The 19,323-nt window shown below is 42.3% G+C and overlaps 1 protein-coding gene across 1 annotated transcript in view; it reads right to left on the reverse strand.

Moving 5' to 3' along the window:
• COL17A1 (collagen type XVII alpha 1 chain) overlaps positions 1–18,809 on the reverse strand; it is a 32,754-nt gene extending 13,945 nt beyond the window's left edge. Inside the window, exons 1-31 of the mRNA XM_041415772.1 lie at positions 18,755–18,809; positions 18,021–18,065; positions 17,096–17,194; positions 16,054–16,191; positions 15,636–15,683; positions 14,700–14,735; positions 13,087–13,134; positions 12,620–12,763; positions 11,284–11,427; positions 10,499–10,570; positions 10,028–10,099; positions 9,612–9,677; positions 8,508–8,669; positions 8,051–8,140; positions 7,867–7,911; positions 7,130–7,279; positions 6,454–6,669; positions 6,120–6,158; positions 5,172–5,198; positions 4,662–4,688; positions 4,101–4,163; positions 3,820–3,935; positions 3,264–3,312; positions 2,841–2,876; positions 2,645–2,698; positions 2,237–2,272; positions 2,009–2,044; positions 1,572–1,634; positions 1,185–1,220; positions 752–823; positions 379–405 (exon numbers count right to left, since the gene is read on the reverse strand). Of these exons, the coding sequence (XP_041271706.1) occupies positions 379–405; positions 752–823; positions 1,185–1,220; positions 1,572–1,634; positions 2,009–2,044; positions 2,237–2,272; positions 2,645–2,698; positions 2,841–2,876; positions 3,264–3,312; positions 3,820–3,935; positions 4,101–4,163; positions 4,662–4,688; positions 5,172–5,198; positions 6,120–6,158; positions 6,454–6,669; positions 7,130–7,279; positions 7,867–7,911; positions 8,051–8,140; positions 8,508–8,669; positions 9,612–9,677; positions 10,028–10,099; positions 10,499–10,570; positions 11,284–11,427; positions 12,620–12,763; positions 13,087–13,134; positions 14,700–14,735; positions 15,636–15,683; positions 16,054–16,191; positions 17,096–17,194; positions 18,021–18,065; positions 18,755–18,809 (2,311 nt within the window). The remainder of the gene's footprint in view (positions 1–378; positions 406–751; positions 824–1,184; positions 1,221–1,571; positions 1,635–2,008; positions 2,045–2,236; positions 2,273–2,644; positions 2,699–2,840; positions 2,877–3,263; positions 3,313–3,819; positions 3,936–4,100; positions 4,164–4,661; positions 4,689–5,171; positions 5,199–6,119; positions 6,159–6,453; positions 6,670–7,129; positions 7,280–7,866; positions 7,912–8,050; positions 8,141–8,507; positions 8,670–9,611; positions 9,678–10,027; positions 10,100–10,498; positions 10,571–11,283; positions 11,428–12,619; positions 12,764–13,086; positions 13,135–14,699; positions 14,736–15,635; positions 15,684–16,053; positions 16,192–17,095; positions 17,195–18,020; positions 18,066–18,754) is intronic.
• Between the last annotated feature and the right edge of the window lie 514 nt (positions 18,810–19,323).

The following is a 19,323-nucleotide window of genomic DNA, read 5'->3' on the forward strand; positions in this document are numbered from 1 at the left end:
TTTGATGAATTCCCTAATGAATTCCTAATCCCCCCTCCCACAACCACCTCTGGTTATAGACGTCACATCCTCTGTTTACATCTCTATTTCTACATCCTCTTCCTTCTCTTTCTGCTGCTGATTAGAAGGACTTTTCAGTGATGCACAGGGAACTGAAATGTTATGTTTTGGGGAAAGGCAAAATTTCAGCACTCAAAAGCCTTGCATTGCTCAAAAATCACACATCTTGCACAAAACCTGTCTCAAAGGCCAAAGGAGACGTGGAAACCTTGGGGTATCACTTTGAAAACCCTGAGTACCACAGAAGGAAAATCACAAGGGTTTTTGGAACCCATATCAAAGTGTGGCATTGATACATTGGAATATGGAAAAGCCTACCTGGCGGTCCTTGGGGTCCTGTAAGACCTGTTAGAAAAAGGCAAAAACTCTTAAGATGTCTAAAAAATTTCATGTGGGAAAAGGACAGACAGGGAGAAAAAGACTCCATTTATGTGAAATTATAGCACACTATTCTCAAGTGGTGGAAACTGGCCTAGCAAGTGGTATGTAAATCAGCTCATAGCAGCTGGTGTTTGCACTGTGGGCAATTTGGGGATCATAAAGGGTCCTGATTCTTTTTGTATTTTCCTTTCATCACCACCTTAAGAATACAGAGATCTTCTGCCAGACTTCAAACTAAGACTGGAGATTGACAAATACATCTGTGTTCCTAACTGAGCAAAAAGCATTTTTGTTCTTTCTGTGCTTTTACCTGGCTCTCCAGCATCTCCAGTGGGTCCTGGAGGGCCTCTGGCACCTGGCATTCCCATAAGACCTGGTTCACCTGGGGATATAATCACCATTAATGAGGCAGAAGACATACAATCTACCAATCCATTCAAGCTTGGTAGTCCTGCAGCACTTTCTACCTATTGTATTCTCATAGCCAAGTGGCCATCTCCAGCATCAGTGTCTGGGAGGGGAACCTCAGTGACAGAAGAGTTCTGTAGAGAGATAACTCTGTCTCAAGTTTACACCCTGCTCCATTATATGCCTCAGTTCCATGTTTACAGGTTGAATCTACAGTTCTGAGACAGAAGATCCCAGTACACGAATCTGCTGCCATCTTTCTCCCACCCCTTTTACAAATCAACCCCTACCAAGTCAGAAAGTACCTGCACTTCTACCTCAAAGGAAGCTCTTACCTTTTTCACCTGGCTGTCCATCACGACCAGCTTGTCCTGTCCAAAGAAAGAGACTGTCAGGGACTTCTGAAACAGTATCACAGTTATTTTCTCTTCCTCCAAAGTGGAGCACAGCCCTAACCCTAAGAGTGGCTCTTCATCACATTGCATCTGAAAGAAACCTTGGCTGCAGTTACTGAAGGTCCAGGAAGCATTCATTCAAAACTTAACTGTAGGACATTTTTTCTGAGTGTACAGACTAATCGCAGCTGTCTAAAGGAAAGACCTATGATCACAACCAGCATGATTCCACTCCCATACTGTTTCCTTGTATGTGCACACAGAAACACAATCTGGGTGGCAATGACATTGCCTCCCATAAAAATACAGCTGCTTTCTGGTACCCACCTGCAGGTCCTTTAGCCCCTGGCTCTCCTGGAGGTCCAGGTATTCCTCTTGAGCCTTGTTCACCTGTAGCAAAATGGCACGAAAATGAATCAAACAATTCTTGGACAATTCTGTCAGCAATATTTGCTGCTTTGCAACTGAAAACCAGCATTGACAGGATGTTCAGGCCTCATGTTCACAACTGTCTCCAGGCATTAGAAATGCTCAAGTGATGTGAATAATGGGCATGTGAGGGAAGATTTTCCTAAAGCTAAATACAAAGATTGTTACCAAGATTACTGGAATCAATAACGGGATCTATTTGTTTATCATTTTGGTGCAAAAATAAAACTCCTATAACCAGTAACATCATTATAGTGTTTCAGAAAGCTAACTAGGATTGGCTGGGCTGTACTTTTATTTGGTTGGCTGTTACTCCAGTATTTCAATCCACTGACCTGTCATTCCACGAGAACCCTTCTCACCCTGATCACCTGTGGTAGAAAAAAGGGACGCATTCTGTGAGATTGCTTCATTGTAAAATGTTTCCAGCAGAGAAAATAAAGTCTGCTTGCTGACAAGAGCACAGAAGAAAAAGCCAAAGATGGATAAGGGTAAAACCCATGGACGGTATCCATATCTAAAGGAATCTAAAGAAAATAACCACAAAAGATTGGTCAACATACCTTTGGGTCCAGGGGGTCCACTGGCTCCTTTTTCACCTGAAAGGTATATGGATGATTGAATAATAGTAGTAACAAATCATAAGGGAAAGGCATTTAATTCATCAAGGGAAATCATAAGGGAAATACAGATTCTGTGTTACCAGGAAATTCTTTTCATTTAATGCAGCTCTATCCACCCATTTGTTTTTCCTCTCTTAGACTGCTCTGTTATTTCTATATCTCCTGCACTCCTTAGTATTTGCTAGCAATCACTGGCTAAGTTTTGGGTTGCCTCCCTTTTCTTCAGTCTTATGCTTTTCTTTGCCCATAGAATATGTGACATGGTAAGACCACATCTGCTGCTCAGAGCAGTGCTAGGAAAGCACTTCAGCTAGTGCTGCTTTAATTGCCGGGGGAAGAGAAAGTTACCTTTAGCACCTGGGAGTCCTGCTTCACCTCTAAATCCTTGTAGGCCAGGAGGACCTGCAGAAAAATGAGATGGGGGGTTTTCATTCATCCCGCTCACCACAATGCACCACCGAAGCAGAAAATCTATGAGAAACTGTCACTCTGTTTTTGCTCTCCCCAGTCTCTAGATGTCACAGCAAAGGAATGCAGCACTCACCTGGAGGACCTTGTGGGCCTGGAGAACCCATCAGACCTGTAAGAAACATGGATTTTCATTTAGTGACACCACAATTAGAAAATTATCAAATTGCTTTCAGTTTGCCCAACAGCATCCAGAACCCAACAGGTGTCTAGTGATTGGAATTTCCTCAGCCACGAGAAGAATTCGCATTGAGGATGCACTGGCATCCTCAAAACCAGGACAACAAATTTAGAGAACTTGTAACATTGAGGAAATGTTTTCCACTTCAGTAAAGAGACCCAAGCCAGCCATCTCGGCTGAGATGCTGGGATATGTGCTTCAGACCATTAGTCCACTATTCTCATTACTGCAGAGCAACACAAGTGAAATGGGATAGCTGGGGTGCCCATTTACTCCTAAACTCTCTGCTAGGTGTTCTCTCTCCATCTTCACATTTACCTTTTAGGCCAGTAGAACCTGGGGGTCCAGGTGGCCCTGGAGGACCCGGCTCACCAATAGCACCTGCAAAATAAGAGCATGAATAGACATGGTAGAATAAAGACATTATCCCATTTTCCCATTATTCCATCTGCTGTTATTCTTTCTCTGGCAAGTGTCATGAATAATCTGCTCATCAGTTCAGAACACCCAAATAGATATGCACTGTCCAAGGAAAGAATATGAGCTCACTGGGCTTTAGCAAGATGAATCCCCCAGCTTTGATGATCTGGATAACAGATCAAGAAGATAAACTTGATAGTGAAGTGATTTTGGTTCTGTCAGACTCAAACTTGACTGTAAGATCTGGGAAACCAAAGCAATCCTTGTTTATCCATTCTAAGTCTGGCCTGGCAAAAAAAAAAATTATTTAGGCCATATTAATCTGTGCTGGGAAATGTCTAGATATGAAATCTAGATTTGAATAGTGAAATCAAATTTTATCACTGAGGTGTTCTATTAATCAGAACTAAACTCTTGTTTTTGTCCTTCTCTGTCTTATCCAACAACAAGACACTTGGTTCCTACCTCTGTCTCCTTTTTCTCCAAATCCAGGTGGTCCTGGCTCCCCTCGAGGCCCTGGTAGCCCTTCTCTACCTCTTTGTCCCATGGGACCTTCCATGCCAGGCTCACCTACAGGAAACAAATGCCTTGTAAAACCAGGAGTCTGTGGGAGGGAGGCCTTGGGCAAAAGGATCCATGGCTGGCTCCACTGGGGAAGGCAATGATCACACCAGCCAGGTGTCTGTATTCCCATGCTGTGTGTCAGTCAGTTGTGAATGACTCAGAGATGCTCACCCATGCTTCCCTTCTGTCCTTTTGGTCCTTCTGGTCCTGCATGCCCAATTGGACCAGGAATGCCTGGAAAGAAAACATAGTAAGTGTTCGGAGTTCTTGACTATGTACCATAAAAAAATAAAATGCAACTTAGGGGAACCTCAAGCCTGGAGAGATTAATTCCATGGGGTAAAGAATATATTACTCATAAGGTGGGTATTTGATCTCTTTAGAAGAACACAATACATACAGATGCACAAGAAAGCTGAACCAAGTATTTATGCAGCTGTAGGACTCTTTCAGTGCTAGACTAGAATCTTCACAAACCCAAATTCAGCATGTTCAACTAAGGGCAAGTCTGTCCAAGGCTTTGCTTGTAACCAAGTCTCTGAGCTACCTCTGTGTCTGTAGCTCAGCACCAAGGTATTAATCAAGTGACTTAATCTATGCTAAATATTGACTCTACAAAGAACCACCTTGAGCTAAGTTCAAGGAATTTTGTAAGAAAGTGCAGAATTTGTTCTTGCCCACAGAAATGTAAATAAATGTCCTCCCTCAAAGAGGAATTGAACTATAGCCCACCTGGGACACCAGGAAGTCCTCGATCACCTGCAGACAGAAACAAAAAGACAGTCAGTGGGGAATAAATCTTCTCTTTTTGTCACTTTGGCTAACCCTCACCCTCATAAAAAGAAGTTTATGTTCCTGGATATTTACAAGTTCTAGTGTCTCCAGCAATTGTCTCCCTTGTATTTATGCAAATAATTGAATCATTCATATCATGCAAAACCCTTTGGGCACTGAAGCACTCTGTGATTAAACCATGTAGAGCCTGGCCTCAGGAATGACTTTCATCCAGGAAAAAGGAGCTTCTAGATTCAAAGTGAGATCTGTTACCTCTTCTACTATGAACTTTAAAATTTTCTTTGGCCAGAAAACAGGAGAAAAACCCCAATCTTCACAAAAATATCTGAACTAACAGATAACTAGCATCAGCTTCTCCAAATTCTGGAGTAACAAAAACCCATTTGCTACCCAGGCCCTACAACAGGCTGCCAATCTACCTGAGAAAGCAGGTAACTCCAGACTCACCTTTGGGACCTTGTATTCCCATGTCACCTGGGAAAAGTGGGGAAAAAAAGTTGAATCAAGAGACATCCTATGATTACTCATTCATTTTGTCTTCTAGTTGCTTTCCCACTTTTAATAAAATACAAAGGAGTTATGGCTAAACAGGACACTTCACAATTGAATAGTACAGGATCAGACACAATCTGGCCTTTCACACTGGCACAATGCAAGATTGGGCCTCCTGTATTGTTCTGTGTGGGATCAGGGTCTCTACAGTTTATATGGCAAACTGGCAGGAGCAGAACAGTGACTGTCCCCCTGCACTCAGCACTGGGGAGGCTGCACCTTGACTGTTGTGTCCAGTTTTGGCCCCTCAGGTCTTGAGGTACTGAAGTGAGTCCAGAGAAGGGCAACAGAGCTGGTGAAGGGTCTGGAACACAAAATCTTGTGAGGAGTGGCTGAGGGAGCTGGGGGCGTTTAGTCTGGAACAGAGAAGGCTCAGGCAGCACCTTATTGCTTCTACAACTGCTTGAAATGAGGATAGTGAGCTGGGGGTCAGCCACTTCTCCCAAGTAAAAAGCAATAGGACAAGAAGAAATGGCCTCAACCTGCACCAGGGTGGTTTAGGTTAGATATTAGGAAAAATTTCTTCACCAAAAGGGTCATGGGGAATTGGAACAGGCTGCCCAGGGGAGAAGGTTAAGTTACTGTCCCTGGAGGTACTGAAAAGACACATAGGATGTGGCCCTTAGTTAGGAGGTTTAGTGATGGACATGGACAGTGTTACATTTATGGATGGACTCCATAATCTTCAAGGTCTTTTTCAACCTAAACAATTCTGATTCTTTTTGTTCAAGTATAAACCATCTTCATCTTTCTCACTGCTAATTGCCCCTTGAAGCAACAACCATCACAAAATTGTGCATTGGCAGAGCCGAGGAACTGGACAGGGGAAGAGAAGGACTGTACCTTTCTCACCACGTTCTCCTCTCTCCCCTCGGAAGTAGCCTGTAACAGGAAGTGAAGGGGCTGTTAGAGTTCATTACACAGCAGAGTAGCTACATTTCAAGAACAAGGATACATCTATTTGGATTTGAGGCTACAGCCAGCACAGTATGGTTTCTGAGTTTCCTCAGTAAATTTGTTTTCACAAATACATGAAATTTCTAAAGATGGGAGAATGCTGGCTGCCGTGTTGTCCATCTCTTTCCATCACATGCTAAATAGAAGTAAATTACCTTTCCCTTGCTAACAAAAGTAGCATAAGAAATAAGGTATGGGTTCATTTTTTGACTCTGCTCACCTCGTTCTATTTCCTTATTCAGTCTGCTCTTCACCATCAACCAGACTGACTCTTCATTTTCATATGGGAAGGTCAAGGAGGGTGAGTTACCATGAAGAAAGTCTACTCTTGAGACATCCTTTTCTATTTTTGAATTCCCTTGGTTAATTGCCAGGAGGCCACCATTGATTTTTTCCAGGTCTTCCACACGAGATTTCAGCTTTCTCACTTCTTCAGCTGGAAGGTTAAAGGAAAATGCTAGGGAACATGCTGCCAGATATGCATGCCTGAAATATCTCTTGCTATCACAGGAACATGGCAACACTGTGGTACATAGCTACGGCCATTGAGTTTTGCAGAATTCTTTCTTTTTTTTTTTTTTTTTTTTTTTTTCCCCAGAAGGGCTATCTGGAATTTAAATAACAGCTTTGGAATCTGTCAGACTTGGAGCAGTAGACCTCAGATCTCAGGAGCTTTCCTATCCTACTGACCCCAAGGCTATATAACTCCCCAACAAAGGCTGTATTCCTTATCTGTTCTTTCTGTCCATTTCTAATACCTCAGTGGCAAGTCACCATCAAGCTGAATGTTTTACTCAGTTCTCTGGCTTGGTATCTCTGGTGCTTGGGCTTGTTCCCAGCTTAAACCCTTTGTCATTCTATACCATGCAACAGTTTTTCCCTCAGTTATTTCTTACCCAGAGCAATGAGTCCAAAAAGCAATCCAAGGAGAAACAACCAGGCTAGAAGCAAACCCAGGAGCCATTTCCACCAGCTACAGCAGGAACCACAGGGACACCAGGATGGTGCTGACCCAATTGCACCTCCTGCATCACCACTTCGTATTTCTGGAAGAGGGAAGGGAGAATCTCCCGGTTAATGAAGAGTTCCCTGACTTCAGAGTTAAGAATCTCTTACAATAAGGATGTCAAGGCCTGATCCATTACACAAAGGGCTATGGCAAAAATCTTTATCCCACTCTGTGCACATGGTGAGTGTAATTCTAGTCTCTGTGGAAGTTGGGAACATTATTTCCAAAGGGAATTCAAATGGGACAAAAACACTCAGTGCATTTTAAAGTAACAGCTGGAAAACACGATCACACAGGGGTAAATTTTTTGTACAGATCTGAGCCATAAATGACAGCAATAGCCAGCATGGTCTGTCTGAGCCCTCTCTTCCTCATAAATCTGTTCCAGTAGCAGGATGCAGCTGGACTGTCAGCTATCTGATTTTCTCTAGTCATGCAAAAATAACCCAACTGTCCACTTATCTACAATCAAATCACTGGTACCAATTTCTCTGGCAGCCTCCTGAACATTCCCTCCCTCTAATTCATTGCTCAGAGAACCCTCATGTCCCTCAAGAACAATTGGTTTTTTGTGTATTGTGCTTTGGTGCTTCTTGCAATGAAAGTCTGAATGGCATCACTTACCTGCATAAGTTTCTTTGTCCCGTTTTGGCATGGATTTCAGCCCTCCTGTTTTAACAACAGTAAAAGAAGCTTTACCAGTCTCTCTGTGCATGACAAAATTTAGAGTGTGGGCTTGAAAGGGAAAGGTACTAATGGAGGCAGAAGGAGAAAGTTGTGTTGCATTTCCACAAGAACAAATTCTTACCATTTGCATCTGATTTTAGGCCAGTATCTGTAGTATAAGAGGAGGAAAATCCCTGCTTCTCTTTCTTCAAGGTGTCTTCTACAAAAGATCCTGAACAGGAACCAAATATAATTAGAAACATTACACCATAAGTTAAACCAGGCCAATCTTCTTTCATTGGTAAAGGTGTATTTTTCTTGGGAAGACACAATAGCTCTGCCTGTCTAAACCAGATCTCATTTTTTTTTTCTCTTAAAGCTCCTGAGCTTTGTGAAATATCCTGAGGCACATTCTGGAGCTTCAAATGCAAAAGCCAGACCCAGGTTTCAGCTGGCATAGTTAAAAGCTGCCTGCCTGTCAGAGGTTCTTGTATCATGTACAAGTTAGGTGTAGTGCCTTAAACACTGAACCTCCCTTATGATCAATCTCCATTTCTCTGCCCTCAGAATAACCACACGTCCTGAAAGAGAGGTGTTACCTCCACTAAGCCCAGTGTTAGAAGCACTAAAAACTTTGCCAGTGTCCTTTGTCATGACCAAGAGCTCCATCTCCTTTGCAGGTGCCTTCTCCTTCTCCAGCAGCAGGAACTTGCAGTCTTTGCGCAGAACATCGTCTCCCTGGGAGCTCAAAACAGTTCCTCCTGCAATATTTGTAAAAGATGGCAAAGAGGAGATGAGTGTGGGCCATTGAGCCCACAACTACAAGCCACATCACTTTTGTTCATAAAAACAGGTGGTCACATTGTGATTGGGGCTGCCACTACAAAAAGAGCCCTGTAAGATACTGGTCACTAAAGGTAACAGGAGGGCTGTGCATGCCATTAGGATTCTTTGGAGATGTGCATTTCACTAGCAGAGGAGGCCCTGCTGCCAGAAATGGAGAACATCTGGAATTCAATCATATGTAGAAGTGATTTGCTCAATGAGCTTTTTGCTCCTCAAAATGGTATTATTTCATTACTCTAGCAGAACCCGGAGTAAACCTTTATTAGAAATGTTATCATAACTTCTGTGGTCTTTACATCTATTTTTAAGCCTTGTCTTTGGGAGTCCTTGGATTACAAGGCAAACTTGGCTTTCTTTATATACAGAGAAAAAAACCCTGTAATTTGTAACTCTTAGAGTTGCAGAAGAGAGCTGGAAAGGATGAATCCTGACTGTTCAAGGATAAAGGGCTTCTCCCATTAAAAAAACATATTCTGCTCATGTATAAGTCAATTCCTTAATTTTTGAGTGGTTGAAGCTGGTACAACTGAAAAATTATTTTTAAGAGTAACACTGAAAATGCTTTGGCTTCAAATAAAGTACAATTTCACATGCGTGCTCTTCTATGCGGCTTCCTGCCTGCTGAGCAGAAATAGCTCAGAATTAAACAATCCAAATTATTGCAGAGAACTGAATCAGACCAGTTCATTTGCTCATTCTTAGATTCTGACTCTTTCTTTTCAGAAAGGTACTGGTAGGAGACTTGGCTAGTGACAAGTTATGCACCTGAGTGTCACTCAGCTATGCTGAGTCTCTAACTCATTTTTATGATATGCTTGTAGGAGGCCATGCCTAAACACTGTGAATGACACACTCACCTGCTGAGGCTGACACACCAGTACTTGCCATGGTGTTGCTCTGAGAAGTGTTCTTCATCCCATATGCTGCAAAGAAGAAATTCAACAATGACAGAGATGAAGGATAACAAGGGATCTACACACACCAAAACATTTCAAAAATATTTTCTCATTCAGTGTTCCTAGAACAACTCAAACAACCAAGGGTTTCCCCAGCAAGCAAACTTCTAGTGCGTCAGCACTGGGAGCTGTTCCTGCACATGCACAGCAGAGGAAATGCTCTTCAATATCTCTTCATACCACACTGTGCCACACAAGATGAAGATGATGAGGGGGCCTCTGTCAAGATGAACCTTCTAGTCACTACAGAAAAGGTGGGAGAAGGAAGCACATATTGGTGACCCTCACACTTTATCTAGGCTTACTTTGTTGCTGACCTGCGGAGGCTGCTGTAGCATTCTGGGTTGCAGAGGAAGAGCTTGGAGACAGGTTGTTTTGAACTCCAAATACTGCAAAGAAAAGCATTGCAATGAGGGTTATATGAGTCCTGCAGTGCAGGTGGCATTCTGGCTAAACAAACAAAACCAGTGACACAAAAATAATGACCTCTCCCAACAAATTTCACCACTTTCTAGAGGCACCACAGGCCTTACAAAATGTTTTGTAACTTAGTTCACCTTGCTGTATTGTTATTGTTGGCAAGGAAAATAATGGTGACCATTTTAAAACATTATCTCGAGTTACATTGTGAGGTCTCATGGCTGCATGGACATATCTGCAGGTGGGGCAAAGAGCTGCTGACACTCAGATGAGGAATAGGAGAGAAACTGGTATATTGGTATTATTTCACTGTAATTGTCTGCCAGAAATGCAGTACTGCCAAAGTGTGAAGGGAAGAAAAATCTGACCTGTAGAGGAAGAACTCAGGCCTGCATTCAGAGTATGATTACTGGGAGCCAGGTTATTTGGAACACCAAAAACTGCAGAAAGAGGAAGTGAAATGTTATTACTCCTCTCAAATCATAAATCTAGCACTCAAAGGTCAATGGCACAGTCCCAGAAATTAAGAGTCAACTTGTAAATGCAACTAATGATAATGCACAATAATTGCACAGAAGAAAAATCTTGACAATAAACCACCCTTTTACTGAACTGACAAAGGCAAAAAAAATCCTACCTCAGAAAAGACAAGATCATACAACAGTGAGAGAAAGTAAAGCTTTAAATAGTATTCCATCATAAAGCTTATCGTGTTTTTTTCTCTGCAACTGGAGAATGCAGAATCCCTGGCATTTAGAAATGGGCCTCACCAGGTGTAAGAACACACAAAACTTACTTATATAATATTTTTAGTACATGAGCCATTCCTATAATGGGCAAGAATAATCCAATATTAGTTTGAGTCTAAACCAGTTTTTATAGGGAATGTGAGCTTGACCTCTTTGATAAAGATGTCATCAAAATTTAATGACAGAGAGTTAGGACAATAAATCCTCACAAGGAAGGATTTTGAGATACATTCAGTATAGAAGCAGAGAGCATCAAATTACAGAAAACCAGAGAAAATTCAAGCATATCCCTTGCCATTTTGATTATTCCATCATTTTAGTTTGCGCTGTGCAAAAAAAACCTGCTTTTGACCCAGTTTCAGGATAGTTCCATCCTTCAAACCTGGGCAATCCAGGAAGCATACCTGATCCTGTAGAGTGAGACATGGCATTGATCAAGGAAGAGCTGTTATGGTATCCACCAAGGGAAGACCCAGCGGGCAGAGTGGAGGACCACATATATGAAGGGAGAGCAGTATTCAGTATGGTTGTGTCATATGTCCCTGACACTGCAAAAACCAAGCAGACAGAAGTGGTTTCCAACGAGGCCAGGTTTGTGGCTTAGCATGCACTGCAGGTTTATAGGACAAACAATTTACATATCAATTACTCATGTAGAGTCAATCCAATGACTCCAGGTTAGCATGGCATAACTGACCTCAAATATCCCCACAAATTTTAACCAATGGAATATAGATTGACCTGATAGCATGATCATTCACAAAACACCTTGAAGAGATTTCATTGCTCATAGATGTTATGGTACCAGAATAAACCACCCCAGTTGCCATTCTACTAATAAATTACCCTGGGCCATGGGATGTATGGCTTTTGCTTCCCACATATGTCTCTGATTGGTTAACTAGTGTACTGGACTAAAATTCTGTTTTAGATAGGATGGGAGCTCTGAGTACGATAAAAGTTATTGTTTTTAGATATTGATGGAAGACAATGGAGTCAATTTCAATACCACTTCCTCAAGCCCTGTTGTGAGGTATATAAATAACTAAAAAAGGTTGTAGTATTTTAAGTACCACTTCAGTTATAGAATCACAGAATTATAGAATCACAGAATGGTTTGGGATTAAGGGGACCTCAAAGATCATCTAGTTCCAACCTCCTGCTATAGGTAGGGACACCTTGCACTAGACCAAGTTGCCGAAAGTCTCATCGATTCTGGCCTCGAACACTTCCAGGAATGGGCCATCCACAAGTTCTCTGGGCAACCTGTGCCAGTGCCTCACCACTCTCAAAGTAAAGAATTTCTTCCTAACATCTGATCAAAGCCTGCCCTCTTTCAGTTTGAAGCCATTCCCCCTTGTCTTTTCATACAGTTCCTGATGAGTTATTATGAAATGGAATGGCTAATAAATCACACACTGAAGTTCTATCTGTCTGTCTCACTTGGAGATAAGAGATCAAATCAGACACATTTGCTTAGAGCTCTTATCTCTGCTAGAAATAACTCTGAATTGAAACTGGTGGCAGAAAGAATGGACTCATTTATTTGGAAATTAGACTAGTCACTAGAAAGATACCCAAGATGGCTCTTGTTACAGCAACACCTGGACAGTCTTTCAGCATTCTGACCCTTTTTCTGTACAGGAACAGCATCTGTTCTTATCTGGATGTTCTTAACAATGGAGTACTTTTTATGGCAAATGATGTTTGGATGACTGCAACGTTGCTAATGCCAAGTACCTGACTGAGAGCTCTCAGTGACCATCTTTGTCTCCACCACAGCCTTTTTCGGTATCGGGAGTGTACCGGATGATGACCGAGTAGGGCTGCAGCTGGCAGATCGACTTCCTTTCAGCAAACGTTTCACATCATCCAACTCCGTCCCTAGCAGGAAAAGCAAGTGTCCAGAGTCACCCAAAAGCCAGTGTTTATTGATCTGTAGTCTTGCTCTGGATCTAAATAATTCCGTGGAATTTATCTGCATGTCTATGAAGTTATTACTTTCTGGGGATGCCACTTAATGACAAAGCTCCAGAGGATGTTTCTGGGACTAAGTACCATTTTACATATTTACAAGAGCCCCACCTAACCCACAGCATGCTTCCTTGTCCAGAAAAGGGACTCAAATTAATGTTCTTAACAGGAAAAGACATAACCCTAGCAGCAACACCCTCTACCTTATCCCTGATACCCCTGGAATAACTTACATCTGCCAGAGGGAGATGCGCTCTGCAGTCGGACTCGTATTTCACTCTCTGGGAAGATAAAAAGCAGATCATGAATATGGAGAGAGATTCATTTGTGCCCTGGGCTGGGAATGAAGCTTTATGCTGAAGTGAATTCCCTCCTTCTTGCTGTCCATGTTCCACCTTACTGTCTGACTGCTTAATTGGAGCAGTACTCATAGCCCATGTGAGTTGGTAGCAAGTGGGCTTGGGTGACTTTTTGTTTTGGGGTCACATTTTGTTACTTTAAATTCCAGGGAATTATATTTCACTCATTGATGGCCTCTGCTGAAGTCAATAATGCTGCTACTGTACAGAAGGTCTAATTATGCAGTCCTCACTCATCACAAATATTATTTTTATTGTCCTTGTGATCAAAAAAATTAGAGAGCCAAAAGAAGTTTACTAAATACACAAATTCCCTACTACTTCTAGGGTACAACTGATATCTCTACAGTGGCCTGTATGATTCAGTCTCTTGCTAGTTACTGACTTATCTTTTGGCTCACTGAATGTAACCAGTCCAGTTTTCAGCCAACATTCTCACCAGGTACTCAATGCTATTACCTTACTTTACTGAACCTTTACTGCCCAGCACAAGAAACTACAAAGAAATGTGATTTGGCTGGGGTAAGCCATTAAACTTGCCTCCCACAAGCAAAGTGGCCAGCCAGAACATGTGATACATGCTCCTCATGATGAAATCTGACAGTGCATGCACTAGAAAAGAAATATTGCCTTGGCATTCATGTGGAGAAGATGATGGATTGGAATTATTTTCTGAAGTAATATGAGAAGCTGGACTTGATTCTCTGGTGTCTACTTTATTACGCATGGCCTAGTTCTGCTGGGAGCTCAGGTATGTAGTGTGTTAGAGGAGACTGTGACGATCTGAGGCAGAATAATTGGGGATGTGACACTCTCCAGGAGGACTGTGCAAGACCATGCTGTGATTTATACTCACTGCTAAAATTAACTTGAATAAAGTGACATTATAGTTTCCTCTTCAAGCAACTGGAAACAGATACTACATCCTTGGAGACCAAGATAATCCTTCTTTCCCCAACACTGTTAATAAATTATTAGAAGAGCTCAATGATTTAAACAATGCAGAGCTTTATAGTGAGCTGGCTGCAGACCACAGTAAGTCTGCAATTTCCTCACCATCTCTTTACTATCAGCATGAGGTTATTTCAGGGTATGGCTTCATAATTTGCAAGACAGATCACAGTAGGAGAAGTATGAATGCAATTACTGTAAATAAGTCAGAGGCTGGTCCCAGAGCATGGATGGACTAAGGCTATTGTAGTGAACAAACAAGATGTTCTCAGACATCCAGGTTTCCAAGAATATCTTCCTTCCTGACACAGTCGGAACTACCATGTCATTCACCAAGGTCAATTTTTACACCAAACTGTTTAAACAACTGCTTACAGATTCATGGTTCACATCTGAAGTGGTGCAGATCCACGTACCTCATCTGACTGCTCTACACTTAAACTGGTGGATTCCAGCTAAAGAATAGGCCTATTTAGCACACCTGAGTTATGCCGAACTGAATAAAAGGAGGTTTCTCAAAGAACCGCGTCACTCACCTCGGCTTTGGCTTCTCCCTCTCGTAGAGGCAGATGCTGTGAACAGCAATAAGAGAAAAGCTGCATTAGTCTTTACTGTCTGTGACACCTCTGAAAGTCAGCACACTGATCTTACTTACAGGGTGCTTATATTCAGACAGTAACTTGGAGCACAGCTGGGAGAGTGGAACCACTAAGAGATTTTATCAGGGCCCCTTTAGACCATAAGGTAAAGAATCAGCAGCACCTTTAGCCTTTCTGAACCAGATACTTTTTCTTTTTATACAGAGAAATGTTATTTAGAGATGGTGCTGTTCCATTTCAAATGGCCAAAAGGAAGTTAAGAGACCTGTTGGCCCCACTGACCAATGATGGATATTGTGAAACCCTCCTCCTCTGTGAGCCAAAAGGTGACCCGATCATATTGTTTCACTATCTTCACTGAGTAAAACCAGCAGCTCAGAGTTTGGACAGGGCAAGACAATACCTGCTAACAATGTTTAGTTAGTTTTTGATAGCCACTTCATTTTTCCATATATACTTGAAGTCTAGAAATGAGCTACTGGAAAGTATATCCAGCAATGACTCAAAATCCTAAGAGTCTGGACTTTCTTGCTTGTAGCTATTCTCCAGACTATTCTGGAAGGGTGAAAGGAATGCTATGAAGTATCCCATGTCTATCTTCTCCTCTCCATGTCCTGCATCATACAGGGAGCATCACAAAAGCAGCTGAGAGTAGCAGATACACAGCATCCACCTTCTGTTTGAATATGATCAGCTAGAGACCTGACTTTCAGCTGTTAATGTAAATCCCTCCTCTGAAGGAGCTCCATGATGGCCCAATACAGAGGTAGCATAGGTAGAGTAGGACACAACAATGTGCAAAAAGCCCTTATGGTCACCAACTCACAAGACCTTGCCACAACGTTCAGAGGAGCAGCTCTAAAAAGGACGTACCAAAATCTTTTCTGGGAAACTCAGGAGAAGAGTTGGCACTGGAGCTCCCTGCAAAGAACAGAAAAACGTTCATTAATACTTTGCACGAGAGCATTAAAAGCTTTCAAAACATTTCTTCCTGGCAACTGTTTAATCTCAGTGGGGAGAAAACATTTCCATTTAAAAAAAAGAGCTATTCGGGCTTCACATGAAAGAGCTGCTAATGTCTTTCAACAACTATAAGCCACAACTCCTTTTAGGAATGAGAATTGCTCTTAGGATAAATAGGAGTTAATCATTAAATTGTGTCCCTGATGGTTTATTTCCTAGGAAAACCACAATGGGACTGGGGACATTTCTGCACTAATGTGACCTCAGAGTGCACTGCACATTGCCTTCACTGCACATTGCCTCCTGTCTATGGCATCTTCTGTGATACCTTCATATGTTGCATGGCGGTTGACATAAGTTTTCCTTTCAAATGTTGATCCAGGTGATTTGGTGAGAGTAGAGCCGGGAGACTGGGCTTGTCTGTAGCTGGAGGATGACGATGTTGAATTCAATCTACCACTTCCACCTATGGCCAAAACAAAACACCCTCAGCAAATGGAAGAGAAATCCTGGCAGTACACTCTGGATGCCCTGGGTGCTTTATGTTACTATCTGCTGATCTGGACAAATTTGCACTGGTGTTTCACAACTAGAGATGGACAAGAACAATATCAGGGTCTAACTCTGGCTGTCCTCAGCATTCAGGGCAGAGAGGAGTATTGGTTATCACTGTGGTTTCAAAACAAATTTGTCAATGATATGTTTGAAACCAGGTTCGGGCCTAGGGCAATAGTGAACCTCTCCCCTGAGCAGGAAAAAACCTAGCTCTGGATGATGCTGAGTTTTGATTAGGATATAGATTCACTTGTAAACTCAAGTGTTACATGGCATAGACTACAAAAACTGGGAGACTGTTAAACCAAACTCAAAGTGCTGAAGGATGCAGTTTATGAGACAATGGAAAGCAGAGATGAATCCACTTTCCCATAAAGCAGCTATGCAGACTCCCACTTAGTCCCTTTTCTGGAGAGGTGATTGAGGTGTTCGTCAGGCCCAAGACAGCCTGGACATTATTAGTACCTGTTACATGTAGACAGAAGAAACAATTTCTCTCCAAATTCACATCAGTGCTGTGGAGAAGGAACTGAGAGCAGCCATAATTAGTGTGTTCATACTCTTGCACGAAATCTGATGCTGGAGTATGATCAGGGTGCAGCACAAAGGGAGCTCTGTGATAAGCTGCAACCCATCTATGCTGATCAGCAGGATCAGACTGGATATTGTTTACCCATACCTACAAAAAGTGTGTCCTTTTGATCTCAACAGTGTTTTCATGCCAACTTCCCCTCTAAAAGGACCTTGAATCTCTCCTCAGCCCATTTCTGCTGCCTTTTCTCTGTTTCCTACTGGGCAATGTTTTCCTTCCTTACTTGAGGTGACATAGCTGCTTCCATGGGTGTATGACCGCTTTTCCACTCCACTTCCTCCCGTGTGGGATGATGTTTTGAGCCCACTGCTGCTCCCTCCTTCTGAAAGAGATGAGCACAAAATGAGACATTCTCTCCAGGCAGGAGATAGGAAGAGCAAGGAAACAGCAAGAGAAGGCAGGAGGGACCCAAAGTTGTCCACACACTCAATTACAAGTACAGCTTCATATCTGGTGAGAAATCAGAGGTACAGTCTTGGCAGAGCAGACAAACATTCACACTCCACAGCCAGCAGGTTTGTAGTCAAGTTTTTCTTCATACACAGACTGAAGGATACTCCTGTTAACCCTTATCATAAATGAGATTATAATGCAATTCCTTGCCAACTCAGCTACAGCAAACTAATCAAGGATATGGTGGGATAAACAGTGTGGAGGATTCTTCCTTATTTGGAGCTTGTACTTCTCTGCAGAGGTAGAAATGTGCTGTGACCTCTGATATTACTGAAAAGATTTACTCACTGTTGTCAATTTGGTAAGATGACAGGGAAATAATACACTGCAGCCCCAGCAGTGGAACCTGCAGACTCATCACTTTTGGTCCTTGTTCCCAACATACAATCACCACTGGAGACCCTATATCTGGACTTAAATCTTTGCCGAGTCTGGTCTTCTAGCCTTAGTAGAGTATGTGGCTTTGTTTCTGACAAAACCCAGATAGGTCCTCAAATACTACCCCTCTCCAGTAACAAGGATTTTGGGAGAAAGGCATTTCTGAAAATTGCTTTCCTTTGGGTGAAGATCTTTATGCACTGAGATCTACTGCACCCAGGGATTTGTGGAAATAATGGAAAGAATGCAGACAAATAATAGCATGGAGAGGCACAGAACACCAAGCAGAAGCAATTCAATGACTGAGAATTACTTACTGGGTGGCAAGGATGTAAGTCTTGTGGTTACAGTCTCTGTAATAACTGTGGGAAGAAAGGGTGCAGAATTAATGGCATGTTAATATAACCAAACTGGATCAATGTTCTACCTATTCTCCATGCAAAAGCATGACTTGTTCAAAGAAGATTGACTCATTTAAATAAAAGTCCCTTAAGACAACACTGTAGCTGTAGGCTCATTATCACACAATGCTGTGTTTCTTTGCTGGTCTTTCTAGCTCTGAATAAGAACATTACTTCCATGAAAGATTTTTTTTTCCTGTACAAGATACCTGCAAAATTTCTGGGCACTTCTGAACCAGAGCCATTGCTGTAACAGCAAAGCCCATGGCCAGACCCCTTAGTAGCTTTCTACTAGTTAATTCTCATAAGGTCAGTAGAAAATTAACCAATTTCACACAAAGCCACCAGACAATTTCTAGGCCACCCAGGGTATTGATACCAGAAGTAGGAGCAGCATCCCAATGCCTGCACTACTGGTTAGAAATGCTACCAGAGGGCAATAATCCAGTTAAACAACCAGGTCATGATACACATCTCTAAATAACTGATCTTGGCCCATTCTATTTCTTATTCTGACTTCAACACAGAGACCAGAGCCAGGAGCAGAATTTAGTTCTGGATCTCTGGTTAGCATTTAATCCCTTACAGAAATGGCCATTCACTTCTGGGATTTTTGGGTATAATACAAAAATTAAAAATCTCCTCCTTACGTCTTTCAGTAACTTCTGATCCATCTTGCCTCGTTTTCTTTGTTACAGAATCCATACCATTGCCACCTGCAAGGAAAACAGAGGGACTGCACTCAGAGCTCAATGAAGAGTAAGAAATGACAACAGCTCCCCACAAATGCCACCATTTTGCTCATTTTGGATGGAGACCAGACTGCCTGGAAGATGTGCCTGGGAGTTTACAGAGCCCTTCCAGAACCATGTGATCACTACAGATGGGCTGCCACCTACAACACTGGATGCTGCACAAGGCAGCAGAGCTGAAACACCCAGAGGGGCTGTAAAGCCAACAGGTGAGATAGAGGCAGTTAAAGCAAATCCACTCAGTGATGGAGTTTAGACCTGGATCTATATCCAGACTACACTATATTATGGTCTCCAGCTGTGCCCCTATAAAGGTTTAATGAAAGCCAGTGGATCAAAACACTACTCCCACACATCTGTTCTGGGCAAGACTCAACAGCGCAGGATTAACTGAGCAGGCAAAGCTGCAGGAGTAAGCTACCTGCACCCTGTCAGTACTGCCAGAAAAACCTCAGCAGATATACTGC

The sequence above is a fragment of the Onychostruthus taczanowskii genome, unplaced genomic scaffold (assembly GCF_017590055.1).
Source record: "Onychostruthus taczanowskii isolate IOZ18803 unplaced genomic scaffold, ASM1759005v1 scaffold5, whole genome shotgun sequence".
Taxonomy (NCBI): Eukaryota; Metazoa; Chordata; class Aves; order Passeriformes; family Passeridae; genus Onychostruthus; species Onychostruthus taczanowskii.